The 27294-nt window shown below is 34.1% G+C and overlaps 1 protein-coding gene across 1 annotated transcript in view; it reads left to right on the top strand.

The window, feature by feature from the left end:
- LOC118553816 (bifunctional heparan sulfate N-deacetylase/N-sulfotransferase 4) overlaps window positions 1-27294 on the top strand; it is a 300517-nt gene that overhangs the window by 132852 nt on the left and 140371 nt on the right. Inside the window, exons 4-5 of the mRNA XM_078068202.1 lie at window positions 11388-11475; window positions 21234-21388. Of these exons, the coding sequence (XP_077924328.1) occupies window positions 11388-11475; window positions 21234-21388 (243 nt within the window). The remainder of the gene's footprint in view (window positions 1-11387; window positions 11476-21233; window positions 21389-27294) is intronic.

Below are 27294 nucleotides of genomic sequence, written 5' to 3'. Positions count from 1 at the left end.
ACCTTCCTAGCAGTGTAATGAGAAGATTCTATTACACTTAAGCTTAAACAATAAATAAGCTTTAATGCTTCAAATATGTATACATTGACTCATGATTTGATATTTAGTCTTTGGAAAAGATTTTTACACATTTAGAGATATATGTATCTGAATGTGTGTTTGCAAAATGTTTAACTATGTATCATATGAAAAATTTTCAAATGTTTATAAAGTTGATCATGAAAATTGTAAATAATGCAGATTTATTCAGATATGGTAAGATAGCATGAAAATAAAACACAGAAACATTTTCATATGCAGACTACAAATATGTATATATAACATATTTATATAATTTTTATATAAATATATTTATTTACATATATAATTTTAAAATGTGCACAATATATTAGCAGAGCCTAGGGCCTAGGAGACTACTTGGAAGGCAAAAGTGGCTCAATAAATGCTTGCTGGAGTTGAGTTCCTTATGGAGACAAAGTTTTTGATGTTTACTTAAAGTGAATTTGGTAACTACAGGTAGTTGCGTTTATTTGCTTAGAATAAACTCATATTTGTTAAATACTGAATTTATTCTGTTACAATGTCTAAATGAAAAACCAGCAGTCATTATATTTTCAATTCTATTATCAGTAACAATTTTTTTGTTTTTCCAAGTCATCAAGGGGATGTTCCTGATTTTTTAATTTGACACTCCTATCCTTTTATCCAAATATGTCAATATCCTGATACAAAGATACTTTTAAAGTCTAGGCAATTAAGTTATTATGCATCATATCAATAGAGTAAACCCTGATAATAATGATTTTGCTATTAGATATAGCCTGTTTGTTCATCTATTAGCCCAACTATGTATTTAAAAACACATATCCTTTTTATTCAGAAAGAAAACAGATATATTCATTGTGGGACATGAAACATATATTTATCAGCATGCCACCTATCCTACATGTGTTATGCAATATATCAGTACCCAACAAAGTCAATGACTTATCTTTGTTCAAATCACTTGTAGCATATCAGTTGAATCATTATTGTACACAACTGTTTTCACCATTATCAGCTTTTCTTATTTACTGTTGCTTGCTCTGCCCTGATGGTAAACTAGTTTGACAGAATTCAATCTATGAATATAGCAATGGAAGTAAAGCGAAGTTTTCATTCTTTTAAATTATTAACAAAAAGACAGTAGTAAAGTTAAAATGTATGGTTTAAAATTTCACACCTGGTCTAAATGAAATTAAAAGTTTGGCCACTGGAAAGGTCATACAGACTTTAACCTGATAGTCATTTACATTTAAGGTAAAGAGAAATTGTGACTGAAGCCACATAGAAGAAGGGAAGAAACTATACCTTTCCTAAGAAAAAGTAGATAAAAACCTACAGACATCCTCAGATACTCTCAGTAATATTTCCCTTGTTCTTGTGAGACAGGAATGATGAATATTGACAATTTTTTTCTTTTTAATATTGAATGAAATGGCTGTGGACATAAAACTTGAAATTAAAATCCTGAATACCTTCCATCTACAGAATTCCCCTTTTATGGTTTCAGAGCATTTTTAGGAGAATTATTATAGGACCAACACATGGCTGCCAAGACTATGCCAAGCATCTCTGAAACTTGTCTTCAAGACTCTAAAAATCTGACGTGGAGTTTAGGTGTTTCCAAGGTGCACTGACAAATGAAAGGGGAGTTGTATAAAACTGGGAATAGAAAGTATACTTCTCTGCGCTCAAGAAACATTGTGGAATTGTTACAACACAATATTTAATCAAATAATGATACAATATAGCTAATAAGTGAATATCTTAATGATGAAGAGATTCCTAACCAGTATGTGAGCAGGAAGTATTTCTAGAGATGAAATTAGAAAAGTCGGTTACAATACCAGCCAACAATCATCAAGTACCTGTGTTGTACGAGTATTGCTGTAAGCCCACCCTGGACTCATACTGAGTGAAGAGAAGGTAGGGAATGAGAAATGGAAATTACAGCCATGAGCAAAGGAAGAAGCAGGAATCCTAAGAAACAATGCCAATATTTGACCTTGATAAAGGAGATGGTTGCTTTGGAGGCCTTCATTTTTTAAGGCCTAAAAAATAAAATGATAATTATACTTAGAGATTTTCAATCTTTAAAGTAAAAAGTATTTTTGTTAATGAAACAACTTAACAGTTGCCTTTAATAATTTCTCAACAAGAGGGGCGCCTGGGTGGCTCAGTCGTTAAGCGTCTGCCTTCGGCTCAGGTCATGGTCCCAGGGTCCTGGGATCGAGCCCCACATCAGGCTCTCCGCTCCGCGGGAAGCCTGCTTCTCCCTTCCCCACTCCCCCTGCTTGTGTTTCCTCTCTCACTGTGTCTCTCTCTCTCTGTCAAATAAATAAATAAAATCTTTAAAAATAATAATAATAATAATTTCTCAACAAGAATAAGATGCTCCAGGAAGTAATATCATATTTATCGAAAGTGTAATTGTTATTTCTGAATTTTTTCCACAATTTTGTAATATTAAGAAATTGATCTGAAGTTGTTTAGGGATATCTTGTAGTAATGGAAAAATACTTCTTTCTTTAGATCACTTACAAAGAGCTAAGTTATTACATGATTAAATGCATGCAGAGAATCACATTTTATATAAAATCACAACCATTATATTCTGCAACTTGCAATGGACACCAAACAGGAAGCTATAGCATGAATCCAGGAAACACTTCTATTTCCAAGGGATTAACCATCCACTTAGTGTTTTTTCCTAAGACAGTATGTATCAAATTTGGGCAAGTGGAAATGTGTGCTCCTAGCTAACAGTTCAGAGAAAAAGCTAAGGTAAATCATATACAGATTTTTTCCTACTAAAGAGCTCAGTACATTAATGTGAATTAAGAACCTCCCAAGAGGGGTATGATATAGTGTTACCCAAACATTTTGAACATGGAATTACGTTTCATAGAATTGTTAAATTTCACCGACCTAGTGAACCAAGGATCAGGGTTTGGAAAACACTCCTCTGTAATCAGGAACTCTGTTTCACTGGTTATCCCCTCATATAGTAAAATCATCCATGCCCAAGCTTCCACACTCCAGAGATCCCAAGGCAACTCTGAAGAGGGTGATTCTGTGTCTGTTTTGGAGCTTCCATGGCAGTACACAGCATTTCCAGCAAGCTGGCTCCCCAACATAGGAGTCAGGATTATGCAGAGTGATTCAGTTTACATTTTATAAGTTCCAACTGAGCACACAGAGATTTCAGACCAATTCAGTGCAGACCCTGACTGAGAATCCCTGGAAATATGTTGAATCATAAACTTCTTTCTGCCCACCCTCGCCCAATAAAGGTTTGACTTTGTGATTTTGCTTGTGTTGTGTGTACATGTGTATGTTTCTCTCAGCTATCTGATTCCTGATTATTCCTGGAGCCATCTCTTAATCACTGAGTTTACGATCACCATTTTCATTCCACATCCCCAAACAAGTTCTAATATAAGGTAGCTCTATCTCAATATTACTCTATCTACTTAAATACTTTAGCTTAGGGAAAATAGACAGTCATTAAAAGCATGAAAGGCTTTCAAGGAAAACAATTAACAAACTGTGAACTCTGAAGTTATATTTTTAACTTTTTATAACTCAAAAAAAGTTGTAGGCCATGATAGAGACTTGGAGCAAAGCCTATAGGAAAAGTAAATTAAATAATATAATTAAAGACCAAGATTGGAGGCAAACTTTTAAAGGAGAATGCCAGTAGTTCAAATAATAAATGTATAAATTTATCAATTATGTATAATTTATACATAATGTGGGGCACCTGGGTGGCTCAGTTGGTTGAATGTCTGCCTTCGGCTCAGGTCATGATCCCAGGGTCCTGGGGTCGAGCCCCGCATGGGGCTCCCTGCTCTGGGGGAGTCTGCTTTTCCTTCTGCTCCTCTCCCTCCTCCCCACTCATGCGCTCTCTCTCTCGCTCTCTCTCTCTCAAATAAATAAATAAACAAAATCTTTTTTAAAAATTTATACATAAATGTATAAAACTATCTGTACAAATGTATAAATTATCTGAAGGACCTTATAGTTCATATTTGATTCAAATATATTTAATTCAAAATTCCAATCAATTAGGTAGAACATGGAAAACATGGAAATAGAACAGAACCCACTCATAGTTTGAGATGATCTACACGGACTGAAAATGAGAATACAGTTGAAGAGAATTTGGGGCTGATAAGAACTGGGCAGTATTTTACCTTGCTTAAGGAAATTTTCTGATCCCAGGGAGATCAGAAAGCAGAAGCAGAAGTTCATCTCACATACTTTCAGAATGAACTGAAGTAAAAATGGCTTAGAATTCTGTGAACACAAAGCTGCTCAGGACACTTTGCAGTAACAAAGTATAGGGCACAAGAAAAATCGCACCCACTGGGAAAGGAATCAAAGTCACATGGACTGTTTTGCTGATGCAATGAAATAAAATTTACAACACTGTAAATGCTCTTCAAATTTAATGATTTGTATAACCTTCATTGTGTTCTTTGATAATCAAGCAGAAAATGCAAACTCTTCACATACGTGACATGAGTTAATATTATTTTACAAGGTCAAACCAATTTTCAAATTTTCTCTTCTCTTTGCCAGTATCTTTAATCAGCATCAATGTTTAACCTTCCAGTATGCAAAAAACACTCCTTATGCTATGAGGCTATTCCCCTTACCAATTCATACATTCCTTGTGCAGTTAGTTCCTGAAGTTTACCCTCCACTTATGGATAACACAAGTTTAAAAGCAATGATGTTCTAGGACTTTAAGCTCTGTCTTTCCTGTTAGGAGTGTTATAGAGGTTTCAACAACACAGTCATCCTGTTGTGAGAAAGAATGTTTAGTGTAGCAGTGCAAGTATTGACTTTTCCCAACTCTTCCCCCATCTCATTGAATGTCAGAAATCTGAAACATCAATGAAATTACACCCCACCTCACTTCCCACAACAGTCCATCAACAATTACACTACTTCCTTCCTTCCATTCCCAGTACCCCCAGTAGAAGCCATGCCTTTATTTTGTTCTTACTGGAACTTCTGCAAAAGCCTCCTCAATGACTTTCCTGTTTTTGCTCCAGTTTGCTACAATTCCTTCTCAGCAAGTAGTCAGAGGAATCAATTTAAAATGTAAAAATCATATCTTATGTAAGATGAAGTAGAGTGTGCTGTGTTAAGATACCAGGGTTCTACCTGACACTGAGCCTTATTCTTACTGCCCTGTTTCCCCAGAGCACACTCCTCCAGAGCCCTGATTTGGCCTCTTATTTTTCATGCCTCGACTGAATTGCTACTTTTTCAGAGAGGCTGCATAAAGCACGTAGCCTATCCTGCTGAAATGTAGGTACTCTGTGTTTGTTTTAATAATAGCATATACTATAACACTATTTTTGGACCACTAATTACAATTTGCAATTAAATAATTATCTGATTGATTTTCCATGTGTGTCATCTGCGTGCCTAAACAGAACCTAAGTTCCACGAGAACAGCAAGCTTATCAGTTTGTCAGACATTTTCCAACTCCATAACCTTATGTAGCTTATTTAGTCTCTCTAAAGCAGGGTTAATTAGGGGATCACAGGGAGATTTAAAGAGATAATTCAAATAGAGTGCTTCTCAGAGTACCTAACACATAGTAAAAGCTCAATTATTATTAGCGTTCTTTCCTGTGTCCTTAGTACCTAGAAGAGTGCCTGAAACATAGCAGGTGTTCAGTTAATATTGTTTCAATGGATGGATGAATTAATAATGGCACAAGGAGGAAGAGAGCCCAGAGGGTAAGTTTCATATCCCTGGTTTCCTGGAGGCTTCGGCAAGATTGAGAGATGGGAGTGCAACACTTAAGTGATGGATGGAAAGACGAGAGGGTAATTGCTCTGAAATGCAGAAGTGTTTTTCTACTCAGCAAGTTGTTCTTCAAATTGAGTGTGATTTCTGCAGAAGGATCCCCAAACTCTTCCCCCCACATTTCTTCATTATTATTACATTCATTCATTCTTCCTTAGTTAACTGATCCATTCCAGAATCATAGCCAAACCGTTCAACGTAAAAATACTGTGGAAGACTTGGTGTGTTGATGTGATAGATTTCTCTCAATGTATAAATTATATCAGACAGTTTCCTCTCTGAGTGGCAGTTAAGAGTTCATTTTTAAAAAGAGAGGGAGAGGGACGCCTGGGTGGCTCAGTCAATTAAGCAGCTGCCTTTGGCTCAGGTCATGATCCCAGGGTCCTGGGATCAAGTCCCACAGTGGGCGCTTTGCTCAGTGGGGAGCCTGCTTCTCCCTCTGCCTGCAGCTTCCTCTGCTTGTGCACTCTCTCTCTCTGACAAATAAATAAAATCTTTAAAAAGAGAGAGAGAGGGAGAGTAGGTTTCTGAAAGAGTGAGGATTGCTTCTAAGTGGAAGGAGATGAACAAGAAGGGAGGCAGACTATCAAAGGCAAACTTCAAAAGCTTCATACATTCACCCTGGGTCAGCCCTATTCATCTTCATTTGTACATTGACAAATAGTGTGCCCAAAAGTTCATGGAATCCTGAGCCATTTCATCCTGGGTGGCCACACAGACTTACTGTAGTGAGACGTGAAGTTATTAAGGTTGGACCAAGTGTTAAGGCAAACATACTCAATTTTGGCCCTTTCCTTGTGTTATCTGGGTAGGCCATTTAAATTTTCCATGACACGATTTTATCCACTTGGACAATAAATATAGAGGTAACCTCTTCTGATTCCCACCTTGAGATCTTGTAAGATAAATAAGAATTTATGAATTCCTGTATATATTAAAAAAACTGTACAAGACAGTTAAAAGAACAAAAACTATCACCCTTATGTATTCAATTTGAAATTTTGAAAGTATAAGGCTATATCAATATATGTACATAGTCATGCATTATTAATTATATATATTTAGGGAAAGGGTTAGTCTTATATTAAACTACCTGAATATCTGAGTGGATTAAAATTTATGTAATGTACTTTGAAATTAGATAAATAATGCACTAATTTAATATTTCCCAAAGTTCCTTGATGGTTATAATCTCCAATTTGAAGCTATAAGAATCATTGTTAAAATTACAGTTTCCTAGGTTCCATTTTTTATAATCTAATTCAGAATTCCCAGAACATGGGTCTGGAAAAGTTATTTTATAAGCATTCTGGCAATTCATCTCTTATGGGTAACTTGGAAACAATTGCTTTTGGCCGTTTTTATAACCAACTGGGGTCTATGATAAAATACACAAGCCTGGACCTTATCACATAAGACTAAATCAATAATTCTTCAAGTGGGCCCCAGAATTCACAATATTAGCAGTCTCTTCTAGAAAATTTTGTGAACAATAAAGTTTGAAAGCCATTTCTTTAACATTTTGCAGTAGGGTAAGTTGGACTTGCTTTATTAAATACTGAGGAACTCATTATAAGAACATCAAGTGAATGTAAGTAATATTTATTAAAAGAATGAATTATTGATTTTTCTTAAGTTATATATATTTATTCTCTTTAATGTCTAATCAAGTAACTTAGTAAGTTCTTCCTAAATAATGCAAGGGAAAACATCAAAGCTGTTTATATTTTTTATGACAGGTACTATTAAAGAAATAACTGAGATTTATTGTCCAAACATTAAATACATTTCATTTTACATTTATGTTCAAAAGTTAGTCAAACTTCCTCACAAATATTCAGATAAAAATAAACATATTTACAGCTACATGCTATTTCCTAAGCTTTACAACTTGATTTTTGTCTCTAATTGAGACATATTACTTCTACTTTATAAACAAGTTTTTCCAAAGTAAGTTTTCATTATATTTCATTTATTCATAATTTTGTATTTGTATTTTTCTTGTCTAACATTTCTTCTGACATTTTACGCTTTTCCTGTATTTCTATTCTTTATTTTTTTCTACATTTTTTCTTTAATTTTTTGTGGTTTAACACTTTTTATTTTAAACTTATTTCTGATTTTTATTTTAAAAATTAGACCTATTTTTTCACTCATTATTATTTGTGTCTTTTTTCCTCTACCATTGAAAGACCACAGAAATTTTCTTTCCCTGAATTTTGGAAATCAAAGAACATTTTTTTTATACTGAAGTAGACAGGCTTGGAACCTTTTAGGATTTGCTTTTTTAATCCATTTGTTTTATTTTGTTTTTACTTATAGAAATTGTCATTTTTACTCCCACATTAATCAAGATTACATGTTGGGAGAATATGACTAGACAACTTTATTTCTTTCAACAATGGAAAGGTCTGTCAAATTCTTCATAGAGTTAATTAACACCGGTGGAAAAATATTCATCTGTCCTCACTTCTTTGAGCTTATCTTACTAGGCAATCTATAATATAAGATTATAAAACATCCATGATATAAATGTGCTGGTGAAATGTAACATCCTATTCATATTGTTCTGATATCATTTAATGGTATGGTCCGTGAACCATGTTTATCATTTTACCATCAGGAATATGTTACTAATAAAAATAAATGAAATTAATTCAATTGAATGCCTTCTACATATACAAAAAATATATCTAGCAATACAGAAAACATAAAAATAAGTAAGGTTTGATTGACCTGAAGGCACTTATAGACTAGAAGAAGTTAGATAAAAGGTGATGTAGTAAAGTGGAAAATAATGCAAGTCTTAAGAAAAATAATTTGGGAACTTACTTTGGGAGATGAGAAAAGGAAAAGGTTTGAGGCATCAGGACAGCTTCATACAAAAAGGGTGGCATTTGGACAGAGCTTTATTTTTTTTAATTTATTTTTTTTATTCGTGAAAGACAGAGAGAGAGGCAGAGGGAGAAGGAGGCTCCCCGCTCCGCTAGTCCCATGCGGGACTAGATCCCAGGAGGCCAGGTTCATGACCCCAGCAGAAGGCAGATGCATAACTGACTGAGCCACCCAGGCACCAGAGCTTTAAAGAATGGATGGGTTTGGGGAATGTGATGGGGAGCAGCTGGAGGCTAGCTAGGCAAAGGGAACAGAGTGAACAAAGGCATGGAGAAATGTAGGCAATGGGGATAGTCCTTCAGTTGCAGTTGAAGAATTGGCAGAAGGACAAGGTGATTTGGGGGAAATAGCAATGCATGTAGCTTAATTGGAAATGAGGAGGCACCAACAATACCTAGTTGGTTGGGAGAGAATGACATACTGAGTGCTCATTAACAGCATCTATTGAGTTCCTACTGTGTGCCAGGCACTTAGCCGAGCACTTCGTATGCCTTATGCAATGTAATCCTCACAATAATAGTGTGAAACAGGTGTTAAGCATTATCCCATTTACAGATAAAGGAAAGGATTAGAGAAGTGAAATGACCAACAAGGCTGTCATTAATTGAACAGACTCCCTGACCCCAAGGGTGAAGTGCATTTACTGCCTTTGGGGTGTTAGCATGATTTCAGAATATAAGGCAGAGTAGAGGAAGATAAAACTGAAGGGTGGGAACAGGTTAGCGGACCACAGGGTTTTAAAAGCCCAAGAAAAAGACAATGAAGGAGTTCCTAAAGTCGTGGCAAGTTGATTAAGGGAAAAATAGATTGTTTGATGTTTATTTGATTGTCCCTAAGAAAACATCAAAAGTGTGGGCCCACTCCCTCCGGATAAATTAAAATCCTTTACTGCATCTCTCACAGCATGCTCTAGAACTTATGAGCTGAAATTACACATGTGTTTGACTATTTAAAATCTCTCTCCCTTTCTAGGCATTGACATCCTAGAAAAGGACTATGCTTGTTACACTCAACACTGTATGCAACTACAATACATACTTAGTGGATTTAAGAATGGACAGTGGAGAAGTAAATACAGAATAATGACTTCAAGAACTCAGAGCTAGAGAGTTGGAAGGGGGTTGGAGTGATAAGGAATACAGGGGAAGGGAGAAATGTTTTTAAAAAACTCTTTCAGATATGGAGGCCCAAGGATTGTGCATTGAATAAAATGAGAAAGCCAGAAAAAGGAACTAAGATAAAAAGATGCGTGATGTTTTCTATTTAAGGCTGTATTCCACAGGATTTACCAATATGCCCAACTAGTTCAATAGACTTTATTTTTACTCCAACCTCTTTTTAACATTTAGTTGGTTCTTTTTGAGAACTTTAAAAATATATTTCATACAACTGACTTAAACTAATTTATTTTTTTTCCTTTTTCTATTTAATTCATAATATTTAAACAAGATTGGCCAAGATTACACTCAATGTAACTAACTGTAACCTTGGATAAACACTGATTATATAGTTACCAACCTTTTAGTTATTCTCTTTTCTTTTATTTAATTAAACTAATTTGCAGGAGTCCTCTTAATTCTGGGGGAGTAAATAGTTTTACAAATTTTTAAAGAAAATGCTTAGCCACTGTGACTAATACTCAGAAGAATTGTCTAAATTTCTGACTCTTTATTCACCTTAACATACAGATAGCAGTAACCAAAAATAGTTTGAAATAAGTTTCTCATTTTCATCAGAATAAAGTAAGTCCCCTTTAAAAATTTATTTAAAAACAGGAAAATCATTCTAATCAATAAGCAAACTAAAAAACCCAAGGATATGAGAGTTCTGAATTATGCTACATATGTTGGCATAGGAATAATTGCAGTTGAAGGACTGGCAGAAAATTTACAGGACTAAGTATGACTCTAAGATTACTATTCATGTGTTCTTATCCTGTCTACAAATAAGAAATTAACATAGAATAATTTCAAATACAGAAAATAGGGACATTTTGCCACAGTTGGAAAATTTTTCTTTATGGAATTGGCTATGTATTTCCTATCTGTCCTTGCCTTATTCATATCTCAACATTTGCAATCAACACCCTTTAAATTATACATTTCTCTTTAGTTTGTATAGTAAAAACCCAAGCCTTAAACTCAATGATTATGCTTTAAAAAAACTATAGGGAAGGAAGCACAGTTAAATAAATACTAAATTGCAACTCAAACAAATGTTACCTTTCTATTCCTTACCAACAAATGCAAGACTTGCCTACATTCAACAACTCTGAAAAATTTCCCCCAAGGAAAAAAAGTGTAATAATCTGAAATCAAGAAATGTCTCACATGGAAATGAAAAATGATTTCAGTGCTGTGTGGTTAGAGAATTGCCTCTCAGCAACTTATAATGTGCTTAGGACTTAACTGCTTCATAATTTGGTGAACTTCAGTAAAAATAACAATAGTGATTATAATACCCGAAATATGAATAGCAAATAACAGTACCCATCAAAAACCCAAAAAGCAAGAAAGCCCGTATTATTTTGTTTCACTCATGCATACACATTTGAAAAAGAGGCATCCCAAAGCTTCATATTTATTTTTCTAAAATCATGTTAATTTCTTATTTATTTCAGGCATTACTAGAGACTCAAAATTTACTGCGCACTCAGGTTGCAAATTTTACCTTCAACCTTGGATTTTCAGGGAAGTTTTACCACACAGGTAAGAAGGAGCTTTGTGTTCTCAGGCAGCTACATATAAATAGGAGCGAAGATTTTAAATGTTTCATAAGTAGGAGGAATAGAATATCCAGACTGATTATGGGAAAAACTCGGGTACATTATATGAGTAGCCAAATCCAAAATCAATGAGCTTGTTTACTTTGGCAAATACTGTTAGAATCAAGGACAAAGGAGGAAGACAAATGACTTTTTCAACTCAGTAAAAAAAGAAACCATGATCATTGTTCTGTGACTATGCATCTTGTCTCTCAGCATAGTCCAAGTAGAAAGCAAAGTGATTGTGATGATGATGATGATGATGTTGATGATGGCAATGACATTCCAATAATAATAATAGTGGGCAGTGTTTTTAAAATGTCAGATACTCAAGGTGACAGATATTTTTGTATATATTATTCCTTTGGAAAACATCTGGTGATCAGAGAGGAATTTTATAGCCTCAAAGAAAATTAATAGAGGGTCATCTTGCTTAACTTACCTTCCCTTGCAGGATTTTTCCCTAAAAATATTACAATTTGGCCCAACATGCATTAAAGCAATCGTAATAAGGCTTGTATTTCTTTCCATCTCTATCCAGCCACAGTTGCACTTCTTTTCAGTGTCGGCTTCTCAACAAATTCTTAAAATGTGATTGGTGTTCATGCACTACTCTATGTTCTGATATTTCTCACCTCTTTACCCATCTTCACCTCCAAAATATGACTTTTATTTTATGGGTATCAGCATTCTAATGTCTGGTACTCATATGGAGAAAAATATGTGCAGAGAAGTGACTATCTTATAATAATGACAAAAATAACACAAAATGATGTGTTAGAGCCTGTAGGCAATACCTACTATCTGCTCCTATTTCTGCATTTGTGGTATAAACCAAATACTTTATGACTTTGCACTGTTGTTACTTCATAGTTTCTTAGTGAAAACATTCCATGGGATTCTCTATGCATGCATGCATGTTATTGACATTTAAAATATCCCATGCAAAGGTAGTCTTTAATTATCATAAATGCAGTTCATTTACCCAAAGAAGCTTTTTAATGTTTAACCAAGGAGGCTCAGCATGGTTTATTAGAATATTGAAGCAGTGATGTCTTATTGGCTTTTCTTTAATGCCTTTTCCCTCCTGCTTTGAAACATGTAAATCTGTTTAAAGTAATAGAAGGAAAATTAGTATTTAGACCATTTGATAAATCAAATGATTGCATATTTTAAAAGGACATTTTGCAGAAAGAGATTTGGGTCATCGTATCTGCACAGGCAAAGTAATTCCAGCTTACAATTTTGAAAATAGACATGGTTTTTTAAATCTTCTTCAAAAGCCCCCTCAAGAAATGAGTTCAGGCCTAAGAAGCTCTGACTGAAGTTATAAAGCAGATAACTCTAAAAGCTATATCTACTCATGCAGGGGAAAAAATTATGGGATTATCTGGAGTTCACACACAAACAATACTATTTTGTCTTAAATAGCCATATAGTGCAAGTAAAGCCATTCTTTTGGTTGAAATATATCTGGATAACTGCCTCATCTGTTTTATTTGCTTTTCATATTCAGAACTATTAAAGCTGCCAGACATTCACAGAGTTAATGTTGATAGCAGGTTATAACACTTCTCATTTCTTCTTTATGATCCTGAACTTGTACACAGTACACATCCACTAGGAAATGAACAACACACTAGTTAATACCACAGGGATAGTTGTTGGAGGAAGATACCAAAAAAAAAAAAAAAATCATTTTAATTTTATTTTTAAGAAGACCTTATTGACTCTTTTGACTCTTTATGTTGGTACTAACCTAACAGAAATAATGGAAGAAACACTTTATTCTGTTATGCTGTGGTGATAGTACACTTTAGAGATCAAGCAATATATATAAATTTGTAAATCCCAGAAGCTTACTTTCCTTCACATAGGATGAAACTTTCACTGACTTGATACTTTAAGTGTAGAATCATTGAAAGGCATCCATACTGTATTTCAAAGGTGCAATCATATGATATTGAGTACTTACTAATTTACTCAAGAGATGTCAAGTTTTCTCCTAGAGTGGAGTTAACATTGGTGATGTCCACTCTAGGGAGGGCATACTTCTATCTTACCTAGTTACATTCTTATATGCAGGCTTAACTATATGGAACAAAGTTTGCAAATCAGGGAAGTGCTTTCCTTATACTTGCACTCCGCTGTGATATGTAACTATTAGAAGATGGCCTTGTCACAATGACTGTCTCAGCTCTCTCCCAGGATGTTCTGATTTCCCAATGCATGAGGATGCTGATTGATGAGCCTCATTGTTTTGAAGACATTTAATCACATATGCCCAGCGTAATAATGATAGATTCTTCATTTCTTAGACTGCTCCACTTATTTGTATTTCCCGTGTATTCTTTCCTGTTTGGTTTCTCTGCCCTTCACATTGCTAAAAACAATCTCACCCAAAAGGACGTATCCCTAAGCTTTCCCTCGCAGTCAGCCACTCACAGGTGCCAAATTGAAAAAGGAAGGACATACTGTTGATTAAAAGGAAAAAAATAAAAGTGTGGAGTTTGAAATAAAATGTTTTAGTCTGAAAATATGTAAAGCTTGGTTAGAATTGCACAATGAAAACTCAGAGAATGAACACATTACAGTGTTAAGATGTCTTCTAGGGATAAAGTGTTACAAATATTATTTTTGTAGGGCATAATTTCTAGTGACAATCATTGCCCCTCTTTGTAATTAATCATAAATTGAATATGACTCAATCAATTACGTCATGGATATTTACAAATTGTATTAATATTGTTTTTTCATGAGAGTTCATTTGACAAAATATAGGCCCTTTATATAAAACTATTAACTTTTAAACATGAAACTTTTTTTAAAAGTATTACATTCATTTACCTTTGTTTGCTTTTTGTTTTTTATTTTCTGTAGAAATTACTGGTTCAGAGTAGGTATTAGAAACAGACCGCTTTTGGGGCGCCGCCTGGGTGACTCAGTTGGTTAAGCGACTGCCTGCGGCTCAGGTCATGATCCCAGGGTCCTGGGATCGAGCCCCGCATTGGGCTCCCTGCTCAGTGGGAAGCCTGCTTCTCCCTCTCCCACTCCCCCTGCTTGTGTTCCCTCTCTCGCTGTGTGTGTGTCTCTCTCTCTGTCAATTAAATAAATAAATAAAATCTTAAAAAAAAAAAAAAAAAAAGGAAAAGAAACAGACTGCTTTTGTTCAAATCCAGACTGACATTTACTAGGTTTGTGAACATAAACAGGTTACTTAAACTTTCTGTGCCTCAGTTTCTTCATCTCTAAATGAGAATCATATCTCCCTCATCTAGAACAATGCATAGCATGTTCTAAGTGCTATGTGTTTATTATTATTACTTTAAAAAGTATTTTTGTATAAGATTGATTTTATCAAAAAAGTAAACTGAATAACGCACATCACTTTATTTTCTAATTTTGAAATTGTAGGTTACATACATACATTTATTTCTTTCTGTATTTATTTTTTTGCCTTTAAAGAGAGTTTGCACTGCAGTGGGGGGGAACACAATCATTAATTGAAATAACACTGCTCTTATTCATATACAGAAGTAACATTCTTAGAAACAACTTTTATGTATGTGCCTTACAAGTTATTCAGTGAAAAAACGCATAATAAACATATGTATACAATGGAAAGATAAACTATACTTATCGATACAAGTAACATTCTTAGAAATATATTTCCCACGTGTCTTTGAAGGTTTTACATGCATTGCAATGTACTGAACACATTTTCTGAAGTTAATTTTTAAAAATTTTTAATTGAAGTATCATTGACATACGTATGATATTAGTTTCAGGTGTACAACATAGGGATTTGAAAACCATATACAGGGGCACCTGGGTGGCTCAGTTGGTTAAGCATCCCACTCTTGATTTCCACTCAGGTCATGATCTCGGGGTTGTGGGATCGAGCCCTGTGTTGGGCTCCACACTCAGCATGGAGTCTGCTTGTCCCTCTCCCTCTTCTCCTCTCCCTTGCTCATGAAAGAGAGAGACCTCTCTTTCAAATAAATAAATAAAATCTTTTTAAAAATTAGAAAAAATGATGGGCGCCTGGGTGGCTCAGTTGGTTAAGTGACTGCCTTCGGCTCAGGTCATGATCCTGAAGTCCCGGAATTGAGTCCAGCATGGGGCTCCCTGCTGAGCAGGGAGTCTGCTTCTCCCTCTCACCTCTCCCCTCCCCCCTCTCATGTGCTCTCTCTCTCTTTCTCTCAAATAAATAAATAAAATCTTTTTAAAAAATTAGAAAAAAAAAGTCATATGCATTACAATATGCTCACCATGATAAGTGTAGTTTCCATCTGTCTCCAAAGTTATTACACTGTTATTAACTATATTCCCTATGCTATACTTTTCATCCTGGTGATTTATTTATTTTATAACTGGGAGATTATACCTCTTAATACCCTTCACCCTGTTTCACCCATCTCCCACTCCCCTCCCTTTAGCAACCACTAGTTTGTCCTCTCAATATATGAGTTTTTTTCTCCTTTGTGTTATATTACTTGTTTTGTTTTTTAGATTTCACATTTAAGTGAAATCATAGGATATTTGTCTTTCTCTGACTTATTTCATTTAGCATCATACCTATCCATGTTGTCCCAAATGGTAAGATTTCATTCCTTTTTATAGCTGAGTAATATTCCATTGTGTATATATACCACATCTTTATCCATTCATCTATGGATGGACACGGGTTGCTTCCGTATCTTGGCTCTTGTAAATAAGGCTGCAGTAAACATAGGTGTTCATATATCTTTTCCAATTAGTGTTTTTGTTTCCCTCGGGTAAATACCCAGAAGTGGAATTATTGGATTGGATGGTAATTCTATTTTTAGTTGTTGGAGGAACCTTCGAACTGTGTTCTCCAGTGGCTGCACCAGCTTGCATTCCTGCCAACAGTGCACAAAGGTTCTCTTTACTCCACATTCTCGCCAACACTTCCTAGTTCTTTATATTTTGGATACTGGCCATTCTGACTAGTGTTAGGTGATGTCATTGTGGTTTTGATTTGTATTTTTCTCCTGATGATTAGTGATATGAGTATCTTTTCACATGTCTTTGGGCCATCTGTATGTCTTCTCTGGGAAAATGTCTATTCAATACCTCTGCCCATTTTAATTGGATTATTTGTGGATTTCTTTTTGGTGTTGAGTTGTATGAATTCTTTATCAGATGTATCATCTGCAAATATCTTCTCCCTTTCAGTAGGTTGCCTTTTTGTTTTGTTGTTGGTTTCCTTTGCTGTGCAAAATCATTTTAGTGTGATGTAGTCCCAATAATTTATTTTTGCTTTTGTTTTTCTTGACTGGGGAAACATATCCAGAAAATTATTGCTGAGGTTGATGTCCACAGATTACTGCCTATGTTTTCTTTTAAGAGTTTTATTGTTTCAGGTCTTATATTTAGATCTTTAGTCCTTTTTGAGTTTATTTGTGTGTATGGTGTCCAGTTTCATTCTTTTGCATATAGTTGTCTAATTTTTCCAACACCATTTATTGAAGAGACTATTTTTCCCCCTAGTATATCCTTCCTTCCTTTGTCATAGATTAATTGACCACATAAGTGTGGGTTTCTGTCTGGGCTCTCTATTCTGCTCTATTGATCTATGTGGCTTTTTTTTGTGTTGTTCTATACTGTTTTGATTACAATAGCTTTGCAGTACACTTTGAAATCTGGGAGTGTGGACCCCCAGTTTTGTTCTTCTTCCTCAAGATGGCTTTGGCTGTTTGTGATCTTTTGTGGTTTCATACAAATTTTAGGATTATTTGTTCTTGTTCTGTGAAAAATACTATTGATATTTTGATATGGATTGCACTGAACCTATAGATTGCTTGGATAGTTTGGATATTTTAATATTTGTTCTTCCAATTCATCAGCATGGCATATCTTTCTTTCCATTTGCTTGGAATTTCTTCATCTCCTATTTCTTTCATCAATGTCTTATAGTCTTTAGAGTACTGTTGTTACACTTCCTTGGTTAGGTTTATTCCTAAGTATTTTATTATTTTTGGTGCAATTGTAAATGGGATTGTTTTCTTAATTTCTCTTTCTGCTCTTTTGTTATTAGTGCATAGAAATACAACAGATTTCTGTATATTGATTTTTGAACTCTGCAGCTCTGTTGAATTTATCAGTTCTAGAACTAATAGGTAACCATAGGTAACTTTTAATCGATTTTCATCACCACCCAGTTCTTTTATTTATTGTAGTATTTAAAATTAGTTTAGTGCATACCTACCTATATGGAACCATGCCAGATTCAATATACAAAGAAAATACAAACATCTTCTTACCATTCAGGAATTACAATATTTCATACATAATGAGCAAATATAAAGCAGACATTTGTACAAAAGCAATAATGCAGACACTGGAATTTTATAAATTGCATTTTAACATTGCCTTATGGGAATTAACCTCTAGCCCAGATTTTGCTAAAATTATCCTTATATTGGCAGACTTAAAGAACTTCTAGAAGTATGCTATTATTTCATAACAAGATCATCTACAAGTGGTAACAAAAAAGTAAATTCTTCAATATTTTACTTCTGAATTTAAAAACTTCCTATTTATTGAGAATTTAGAGAGGTAAGAGGGAAAAACTATTAAGTGAGAACAAAAAATACTACATTTTTAATTAATAATGATGTAGATTTGGGGGCGCCTGGGTGGCTCTGTTGGTTAAGCAGCTGCCTTTGGCTCATGCCATAATCCTAGGGTCCTGAGTTTGAGCCCCATGTTGGGCTCCCTGCTCAGCAGAGAGCCTGCTTCTCCCTCTTCCTCTGCCTACCACTCTGCCTGCTTGTGCTCTCTGTCAAATAAATAAATAAATAAATAAATCTTCTAAAAAATAATAATGATGTTGTAGATTTGAATCTAGATCAGATTAGAAGTAAAAGGCTAAATATGAACACAAATTCTTTTAATGGATTGTAACTTGTGTTAAATATGGTGATGTATGAACTACAAATTATATCCTCACATATTAAATTAGGTATAGAAAAATATGTGTTAATAGTATAGAAAAATATGTGTTTATAGTGATTTGAAAATTTAATATTTTCATTTAGTTGGATTTTAAAACATTTGAAATTCTGCGTTGGTCCCTCAGCATGACTTGGTATCATATTTTTCATTAAGCTATTTCTAGTGTCACAAGCTTGCCTCACATGGCTTTGAATTATAAGACCTATATAAAGTAAGAGAAAGGCTGATGGGAAATTAATCTATGAGGTGAAAAAATAAAGTTTTAAATATCACTCTCAACCTTGTGAAGAGTGTTTATAAATTAACACAATCTCTAGTATAAAAATTATTAATATTTTATGATCAGTCATGTATCTGTTTATATCAATAGTCTACAAATTTCATTTAAGTTGATTAATTGACCTCCTTCCTGGTCAAGTATGTGTTTTGTGATTCCTGCTACTTTCAATAACAATCAGTGAAGTTTAAAGTGAATGGAAGCATTTCTCAAACATTCTGTATTCAAAGCACAACAGAAGGGTGGGAGAACTGTCAATTCATTCATTGCATGTGACATAAAGTAACTCTAATCTGTGCTTCAGTGGGCTAAATTATGGCCGTAAGAAACATGGTCTAAACACTTCATGCTTAAAATCCATCTGAGGAAATGATAAACTTTTCTCTATTTGGATTTCAACGTTTGAAATTCTCTATATTAACAAAGTCAATGAATTGCAAGTCTGTCTTACTAACAATTTTAGCTAAAGTTAACAAAAATTAAGGATTCTGTCTGCTCAACTGATTCATAAGACTTTATCACATTCAAAACTTCTATTTCTTTACCCTTTGTATAGTAGCAACTATTACAAGTAGTATGGTGCCAAAACTCTAATTAAACCTGACGGTCCTTACACCCTCTAAGAACTATGCATTATGAACTGTACCATAGAAATAATTCATATACATAAATACACACAAAAGTTTCCATGCACTTCGGCAGACATATGAAAGCTCTGAAGTTCACTGACATTATATTAATATGGATTGAATTAAATTACTCACCTACTCACTGCTCTGGGGAAGTGGCATAATACTGTGCAAGTTAAAGGAATCCAATCTCTGACTTCAAGAAATTAATAATCTAGGCAAGCAATGTTTTCAAGAATTTGTAAAAATATATAAATTTAGAACACTATAAGTATAAACCTGTAGATATTATTTTTAAGAACAAAGAGATCCTGATATTTATGAAGTGCTTGCTATCTGCAAGTCATGATTTTAAGTGCTTTAATAAATCAATCTCATTCACTTTTCACAAAGACCCAATGAGATAGGTATTTATATCCCCATTTTAAACCAGGAAACTGAGATTCAAAGAAGTTGACTTGTCCAAGATCACATAGTAAAGTAAATGGCAGAAGTAGAGACTCTACTTTTGTATTTATTGATATCAAATATACACTTTAACCATTTCACAGCACTCTTTACTGCATGATCAGTGAAATCTTTATTATGAGACACATAAATGAAACATTTGGAGAGGATTCTTTAAAAAAAAAAAACTTTAATATTTATTTGCTTAGTATTAAATTAAGCAGCCATCTGTAAAACATATTATATTGTGGAAAAATAAACCAAATAAATACACCTCACACTCTAAGACAGAATCTGTTATTTTACTTCACTTATTTAGTTAAGTATCTAGAGACCAAATAGGAATCAATTCTTATATTATTGATCCAGAACGTTTTAAAATTAGACTGCATATTGTAAAATTGTGCAAAAATTGTATGATTTCATACGGTGAAAATATTTGTTGGTATCTGCAATGAAGAGAATTCCCTGGGAATTAAGTTGTTATTTCGTTCTTTTTTTTTTTTTCTCACTTGTGGCATGACAAAGGGTTTTTACTATGCCTTGAACACAAATTTTCTTAAGAGAAGATGAGAACTTTATATTAAAGTTCCCAAGCCAAGGTTCTATTGTGTTAATAACTTCATTGTTTAAGTTTTAAGAAATATTGGTATCAAAATAGGAAATGTATATGTTCATAATATTTATGTTAAAAATGTAAGGATACAAAAGTAATTATACAGTGTTAGCTCAACTTTTAAAAAAGCAAAAAAAGATTTAAAAGAAAATATCAAAATACCAAAATGTTAGCTCTAGATGATGATCTTTGTTTTTGTTTTGTTTTGTTTTGTTTTTGAGATTCATATATCACTAGTCTGTGCTTTTTTTTCACTTATTCAATAAGCATATATTATTTTTCTAATCAGAAAAAAATTAACAAACTTCATCACTTAAATTTTAAGCTCAATTTTAGACTCATATGCAAGAATATTTTTAAGAATAAAAAAAATCATCTCTGATCAGGTTTCCCCTGTGCATGCAAAAGGAAAAGAATTATCAGCTAATACTTTTAAAACAAAAATAAATTGTCTCAAATGAAGTTTGTTTATTCATTTCTCACCATACGCTAGCAATCCTGAACAGTGTCAGTGACAAAATACCCCTAAGTTCTAAACTAAACAACTATCTGCACTCCAACTCATCACAACGCCCAGCCACATTGCCTTCAGTGTAATTTAGACTATGGTCATTTCTTTTTATTATTATTAAAACAATGCAAAATAGGATTTATGTATCAGTAGTAAGAAGAATAACAAAAATCTGACAAACATCATCTTCAAGCCAATACGAAATATTCATTCAAACCATTTTTAACCTCATGTTTTACAGGGACTGAAGAGGAAGATGAAGGAGATGACCTTTTGCTTAGGTCTGTGGATGAGTTCTGGTGGTTTCCTCATATGTGGAGCCATATGCAACCCCACCTCTTCCACAATGAGTCATCTTTAGTTGAACAGATGATTCTCAACAAGGAATTTGCACTGGTGAGCATATTTTATTGCAGTATTTTTCAAACTCCGAGTTGTAATGTATAAGTGGATTGCAAAATCAATTTACTGGGGTGAATACAACAGAAATAGAACAGACAATATCAGAAAGTGCCTCACACGTATTAGGGTACATATTCCTTTGTGTTATTTTGTTCCAGGCATGTGTGTGTGTATGGATAGGGCCATGATATACTATAAAATGTATTTCAAAAAGTAGGTCATTGTCAGAAAGTTACCATCTTTTGTTTTATGGAAGAATTATTCTTGCACCTATGAGGAGGAAATCTAGTACTTTCTCCACTGTATTCCTGATACATTATAATTACATCTCAAAAAGCATTTATTGTAAGGAGAAATGAATGGATGGGTGAACTGAATCATTGAGAACCAGTGGTTCTCAAACTGCAGCATGTATCCTTTTCACCTAAGACACTTTTTAAAACAGACTGCTGGGTCCAATTCTGAAGTTTCTGATTCCAAAGATTTTCAGAGAGGCCTGAGAACTTGCCTTTCTAACAAATTATCAGATGGCCCATGGGCCAAATTTGGCCTGCTGCTTGCTTTTTCTTGTCCCTGAGCTAAGATATTTTTCATCTTGGGGTGGGTTTTGTTTGTTTGATTGTCTTTTACATTTTTAAATGATTGGCTAACAGTCAAAGGCACAATAATACTTTGTGACATAGATGTTATATAAAATTCAAATTTTAATGAACATAAATACAATGTTGTTGGAACACTGCCACGCTTACCTTTATGTATTGTCTATAGCTGCTTTTGCACTACAGTAGAGGTGAATAGTTGCAAAAGAAACCACATATGGCCCACAAAGCCTAAAATATTTACCTTTACTGAAAAAGTTTGCCCACCCTGCTCTATATTAGGTGAGCCATATATCCCTCTAACAATCTAAGGAAAAACATTTTTTTTTTCCCAGAAAAATACTCAGATGCCCATTCTCACATCTTCACACAGAGGGAACAGATAGTCACAAGGGGTATGTGGATCACCCAAAGACCCTGGGCCTCAGTTAAACCTATCTTAAAATAAGCAGTTTTCATTTAAAATAAACGACGTCCATGCAACTGGAGGGTATTATGCTAAGCGAAATAAGTCAATCAGAGAAAGACATGTATCATATGATCTCACTGATATGAGGAATTCTTAATCTCAGGAAACAAACTGAAGGGTGCTGGAGTGGTGGGGTGGGGTGGGAGGGATGGGGTGACTGGGTGATGGACACTGGGGAGGGTATGTGTTCTGGTAAGCGCTGTGAATTGTGCAAGACTGTTGAATCTCAGATCTGTACCTCTGAAACAAATAATACATTATATGTTAAAAAAAAAAAAAAGAAGAAGAGAGTAGGAAGGATAAAATGAAAGGGGGGAAATCGGAGGGGGAGACGAACCATGAGAGATGATGGACTCTGAGAAACAAACTGAGGGTTCTAGAGGGGAGGGGGGTGGGAGGATGGGTTAGCCTGGTGATGGGTATTAAAGAGGGCACGTACTGAATGGAGCACTGGGTGTTATACGCAAACAATGAATCATGGAACACTACATCAAAAACTAATGATGTCATGTCTGGTGATTAACATGACATAAGAAAATTAAAAATAAATAAATTAAAATAAATAAATTAAAGAGTTAATTTGCACTGCATGATCGTTAATGTTTTATTTTTTTAAAAGCCACATTAGGAGGCATAGACCTAAGGCCAAATAAGCACTATGATATTTTATGAAGTTATGCTTGGTTATTATGTTAATGGTTCACCATTCTTTCCACCTCTAAATCCCCAGACCTGTGTAAGATCTGTGCATAGTATCCTTACAAGTAAGTGTGTGTAGCACAAAAAGCAATTAAGATCATGGACACAGGCACCACAGTGCTTGTGTTTGAATCCCAACCTTCTATCATGGCTGCTTGTTCTTGAACAAAAATTACTTACCCTGTGTCTCAGTCCCCCCATCTGTAGAAATGAGGATAATAGTAACAACTACCCATAGGATTATACTGATCCATATTTGAGGACACGTATTTGAAGATACGTGCTTAGAGCAGTGCCTGCAACACAGTCAGCACTCAGTAGGTGTTAACCAATTATGATCTTCCAAAATCAGACAAGCACACAATTATGCTTCCCTTTATAAAAGCCAAATATTTTTTTAAAATACAGATTTACAAGAGGTTGATCTTCACTTAACTCTCAAAGAATATCTAATAAATTTTGTACTACTTCATAGCATTGTAAAATTAAGTAAATATTCCCTTTTCAAAAAATAAACTTACCTTGAGTAAGCATGATGAATTCTCTCTTTGCAGTTACCTTGACAATAAACTGTTTATCATTTGACTTCAACCTCACCTACCTCACTTTCACTGTGAAGGCTTGCTTTTTAAGCATGTGGGTTATATTTCATAATGGTTGATTTCGCCTGTTTGTATAATTTCTTTTTTTAAAAGGCCATGCCAAAAACACTGGGAAAGACTCAGATGTAATTGCTTTGTAATGAAATGTTGAAAGCTATTTAGAGTTCATTCAGAGCAATTACATTGTTTAGTCAGTGTGGCTAAATGCTAGACTGAAACCTATAAATACATTTTGTAAAAAATAATCTTATTATATGTTGCATAAGCAAAATATTACAACTAAAATGAAGTCTGTTAAACACACATACTGAAATGACATTGTTCTTTTCCTTCTGGAGTTCACCTCGATAAAACTTCTCAGGACTCTTCAAGCAGTGACATCCAAAACCCATCTTTAGCAGTAAACATAGGATGACAGTAAGTGTGTTGTCCAGAGAGCCAGGGAATGTATTTCTTTCCTATTAAATTTTATCTTTCCACATCCAGATGACACTTCAAAACCATCAACAGTATCAAGATGGGATAGGATAGTGGAAAGCACTACATGAGATATTAGCAGGCTATATTTTAGTCCTGACTGCAAGTAACAAGTTCTAATACAGTTGGCATCTCATTTAATGTCTTCATGCCCCGGTTTCCTCCCCTGAAATAGTAATGATTTCCTTTTTCATTCTCTTAACCACAAAGTTTTTAGATAATTAATTTACATCAGCTCATCTGCCAACCAAAAGTACTGGACCAGATAATCCACTGATCAGTTCCATTTCTAAAATTCTGTGATCATTGACATCGTCAGTCCACAAATCTGGAATGAACGTCTTGAAATACTCATCTAGTTGCAACTGAAGCAAATATGGAAAGAGATTTTCAAACTAAATGACCAATTTAAACTGAAAAAAAAAATGTTTAAATCTCTTTTTTTTTTTATTCCAACCTGATATTCTTTGGTATGACCTTGGCTGTCAGAGGGGTTATCAGTCAAAAGCACAGTTATTCTCACACTTACAAAAATGATTCAAATGACATATTACTAGTTTTATATTGATGTTTCAAAAGCAGTTAAACAATCAGAATGGTTTTATTTGTAGTGTTTGTCCAAATTCTGTATGGATAGAGTTCATTTTCTGTTGTAATATGCCTAAAAATCAAGAGAGAAATATATTGCAACACTGTTTCTTTACTGTTTCATCATTTTAGAAGAGCTTTTATTACTGTAAAGCATTGCATTTCTTTTTTTTTTTTTTGTCAATAACATTTTTTATTGAAGCATAGTTAGCAGTGTTATATTAGTTTCAGGTGTACAATATAATGATTCAATTCTCTACATTATTCAGTGCTCATCACAGTAAGTGTACTCTTAATTCACTCTATCTATTTCATCCATTCTCCCACCCACCTCCCCTCTGGCATCCACCAGTTTGTTCTCTGTATTTAAGATTCTGGGTTTTTTTGTTTTTCTCCTTTTACTTCATTTGTTTCTTAAATCCTCTACATGAGTGAGATCGTATGGTATTTGTCATTCTCTTCCTGACTTATTTCACTTAGCATTTTACCCACTAGTCAATCCCTGTTGTTGCAGATGGCAGGATCCCATTCTTTTCTATGGCTGAGCAATATTCCATTGTGCATATACCACATCTTCTTTATCCATTCATCTATGAGTGGACACTTGGGTTGCTTCCATATCTTGGCTATTGTAAATAATGCTACAATAAACATAGGGGTCCATATATAAGGATACATATTTTTTTTCAATTAGTGTTTTCATTTTCTTTGGATAAATACCCAGTAGCATAATTGCTAAATCATATGATATTTCTATTTTTAGTTTTTTGAGGAACCTCCATACTGTTTTCCACAGTGACTGCACAAATTTATATTCCCACCAATGGTGCACGATTGTTCCTTTTTCTCTACATCCTCACCAATGTTTGTTATTTCTTGTCTTTTTTATTCTAACCATTCTTACAGTTGTAAAGTGATATCTCATCATGGTTTCGATTTGCATTTATCTGATGATTAATGATTTTGAGCTTCTTTTCATGTGTCTGTTGGTCATTTGTGTCTTTTTTTGGAAAATTGTCTATTCAGGTACTCTGCTTTTTATTTTGGTGTAGTCCCAGAGGTTTAATTTTGCTTTTGTTTCCCTTGCCTGAGGAGACATGTCTTAAAAAAAAAAAATGTTTCTATGGCTAATGTCAAAGAAATTACAGCCTATGTTTTCTTCTAAGAGTCTAATGGTTTCAAGTCTCACATTTAAGTCCTTAATCCATTTTGAATTTATTTTTGTGTATGGTATAAGAAAGTAGTCCTGTTTCATTCTTTGCATATAGCTGTCCAGTTTTCCCAACACAATTTGTTGAAGAGATTGTCTTTTTCTCATTGCATTTTCTTGCACCCTTTGTTGTAGATTAATTGATCATATAATCATGGGTTTATTTCTGGGCTCCCTAATCTGTTCTATAGATCTATGTGTCTATTTTTGTGCCAATACAATACTGTTTTGATCACTACAGCTTTGTTCTTCTTTTTCAAGATTGCTTTGACCAGTTGTAATCTTTTGTGGTTCCATATAAATTTAGCATTATTTGTTCTAGTTCTATGAAAAATGTTGTTGGTATTTTCATAGGCATTGAATTAAATATATAGATTGCTTTGGGTAGTATGCATATGTTAACAATATTGGTCCTTCCAATCCACAAGCATAGAGTATCTTTCCATTTGTGTCATCTTCCATTTCTTTTATCAGAGTTTTATAGTTTTTGGAGTACAGATGTTACACCTCCTTGTTTAGGTTTATTCTTAGGTATTTTATATTTTTGGTGCAACTGTAAATAGGATTGTTCTCTCAATTCCTCTTTCTGCTACTTCCTTATTAGTGCAAAGAAAGTCAACATTTTTTTGTATACTAATTTTGTAATTGTAATTCTGTAATTTGTGACTTTACTCAATTCAGTGATCAGTTCTGGAGGTTTTCAAAGTACTATTATTTTTAAATCCATGCACACTTATATATGTGGTGTGAATGCATGTGTGTTATATATAGGAGGTTATGTGTATATATGCTTAATCCATGAACACATGTATATTCAGTGTATGAACGTGTTTATGTGTGCATATATATATGTATGCATGCCTATTACATAACCATATATGTCATGTGAGTATCTTTATGCTTGTGTAGAGGGTGTTAGTTGAATGATAAATATAGTCAACCAAGATATGTTAATTATAAGATACTATACTTGTATGGCAGTAGGGTAGGGAAAAAAAATTTGGATTCTTTCTTTTAGTAAACCATACATTTTTTGTTTTCATTCTGTTGCTTGAGAATCTCACTAACTAGAAGCAACACTTCAAAGATGACAACAAACAAAAGCTCGAGAGAATGAGAAACATTGGCTAACATTAAAGTGCTTGATGAAAATGTTACCAAAACTCATTCCTGACTTAACCTACACCTCTTTTTCAAACCTAGAGAGCAAGAGTGCTTGTAACATAAGCCAGGATTATTTATTTTTATTCCACAAT

This window comes from Halichoerus grypus, chromosome 3 (genome assembly GCF_964656455.1).
Source record: "Halichoerus grypus chromosome 3, mHalGry1.hap1.1, whole genome shotgun sequence".
In the NCBI taxonomy this organism is placed as follows: Eukaryota; Metazoa; Chordata; class Mammalia; order Carnivora; family Phocidae; genus Halichoerus; species Halichoerus grypus.
Note: the sequence above shows the minus strand (reverse complement) of the source record. Positions and strands in the feature narration are given on the sequence as shown.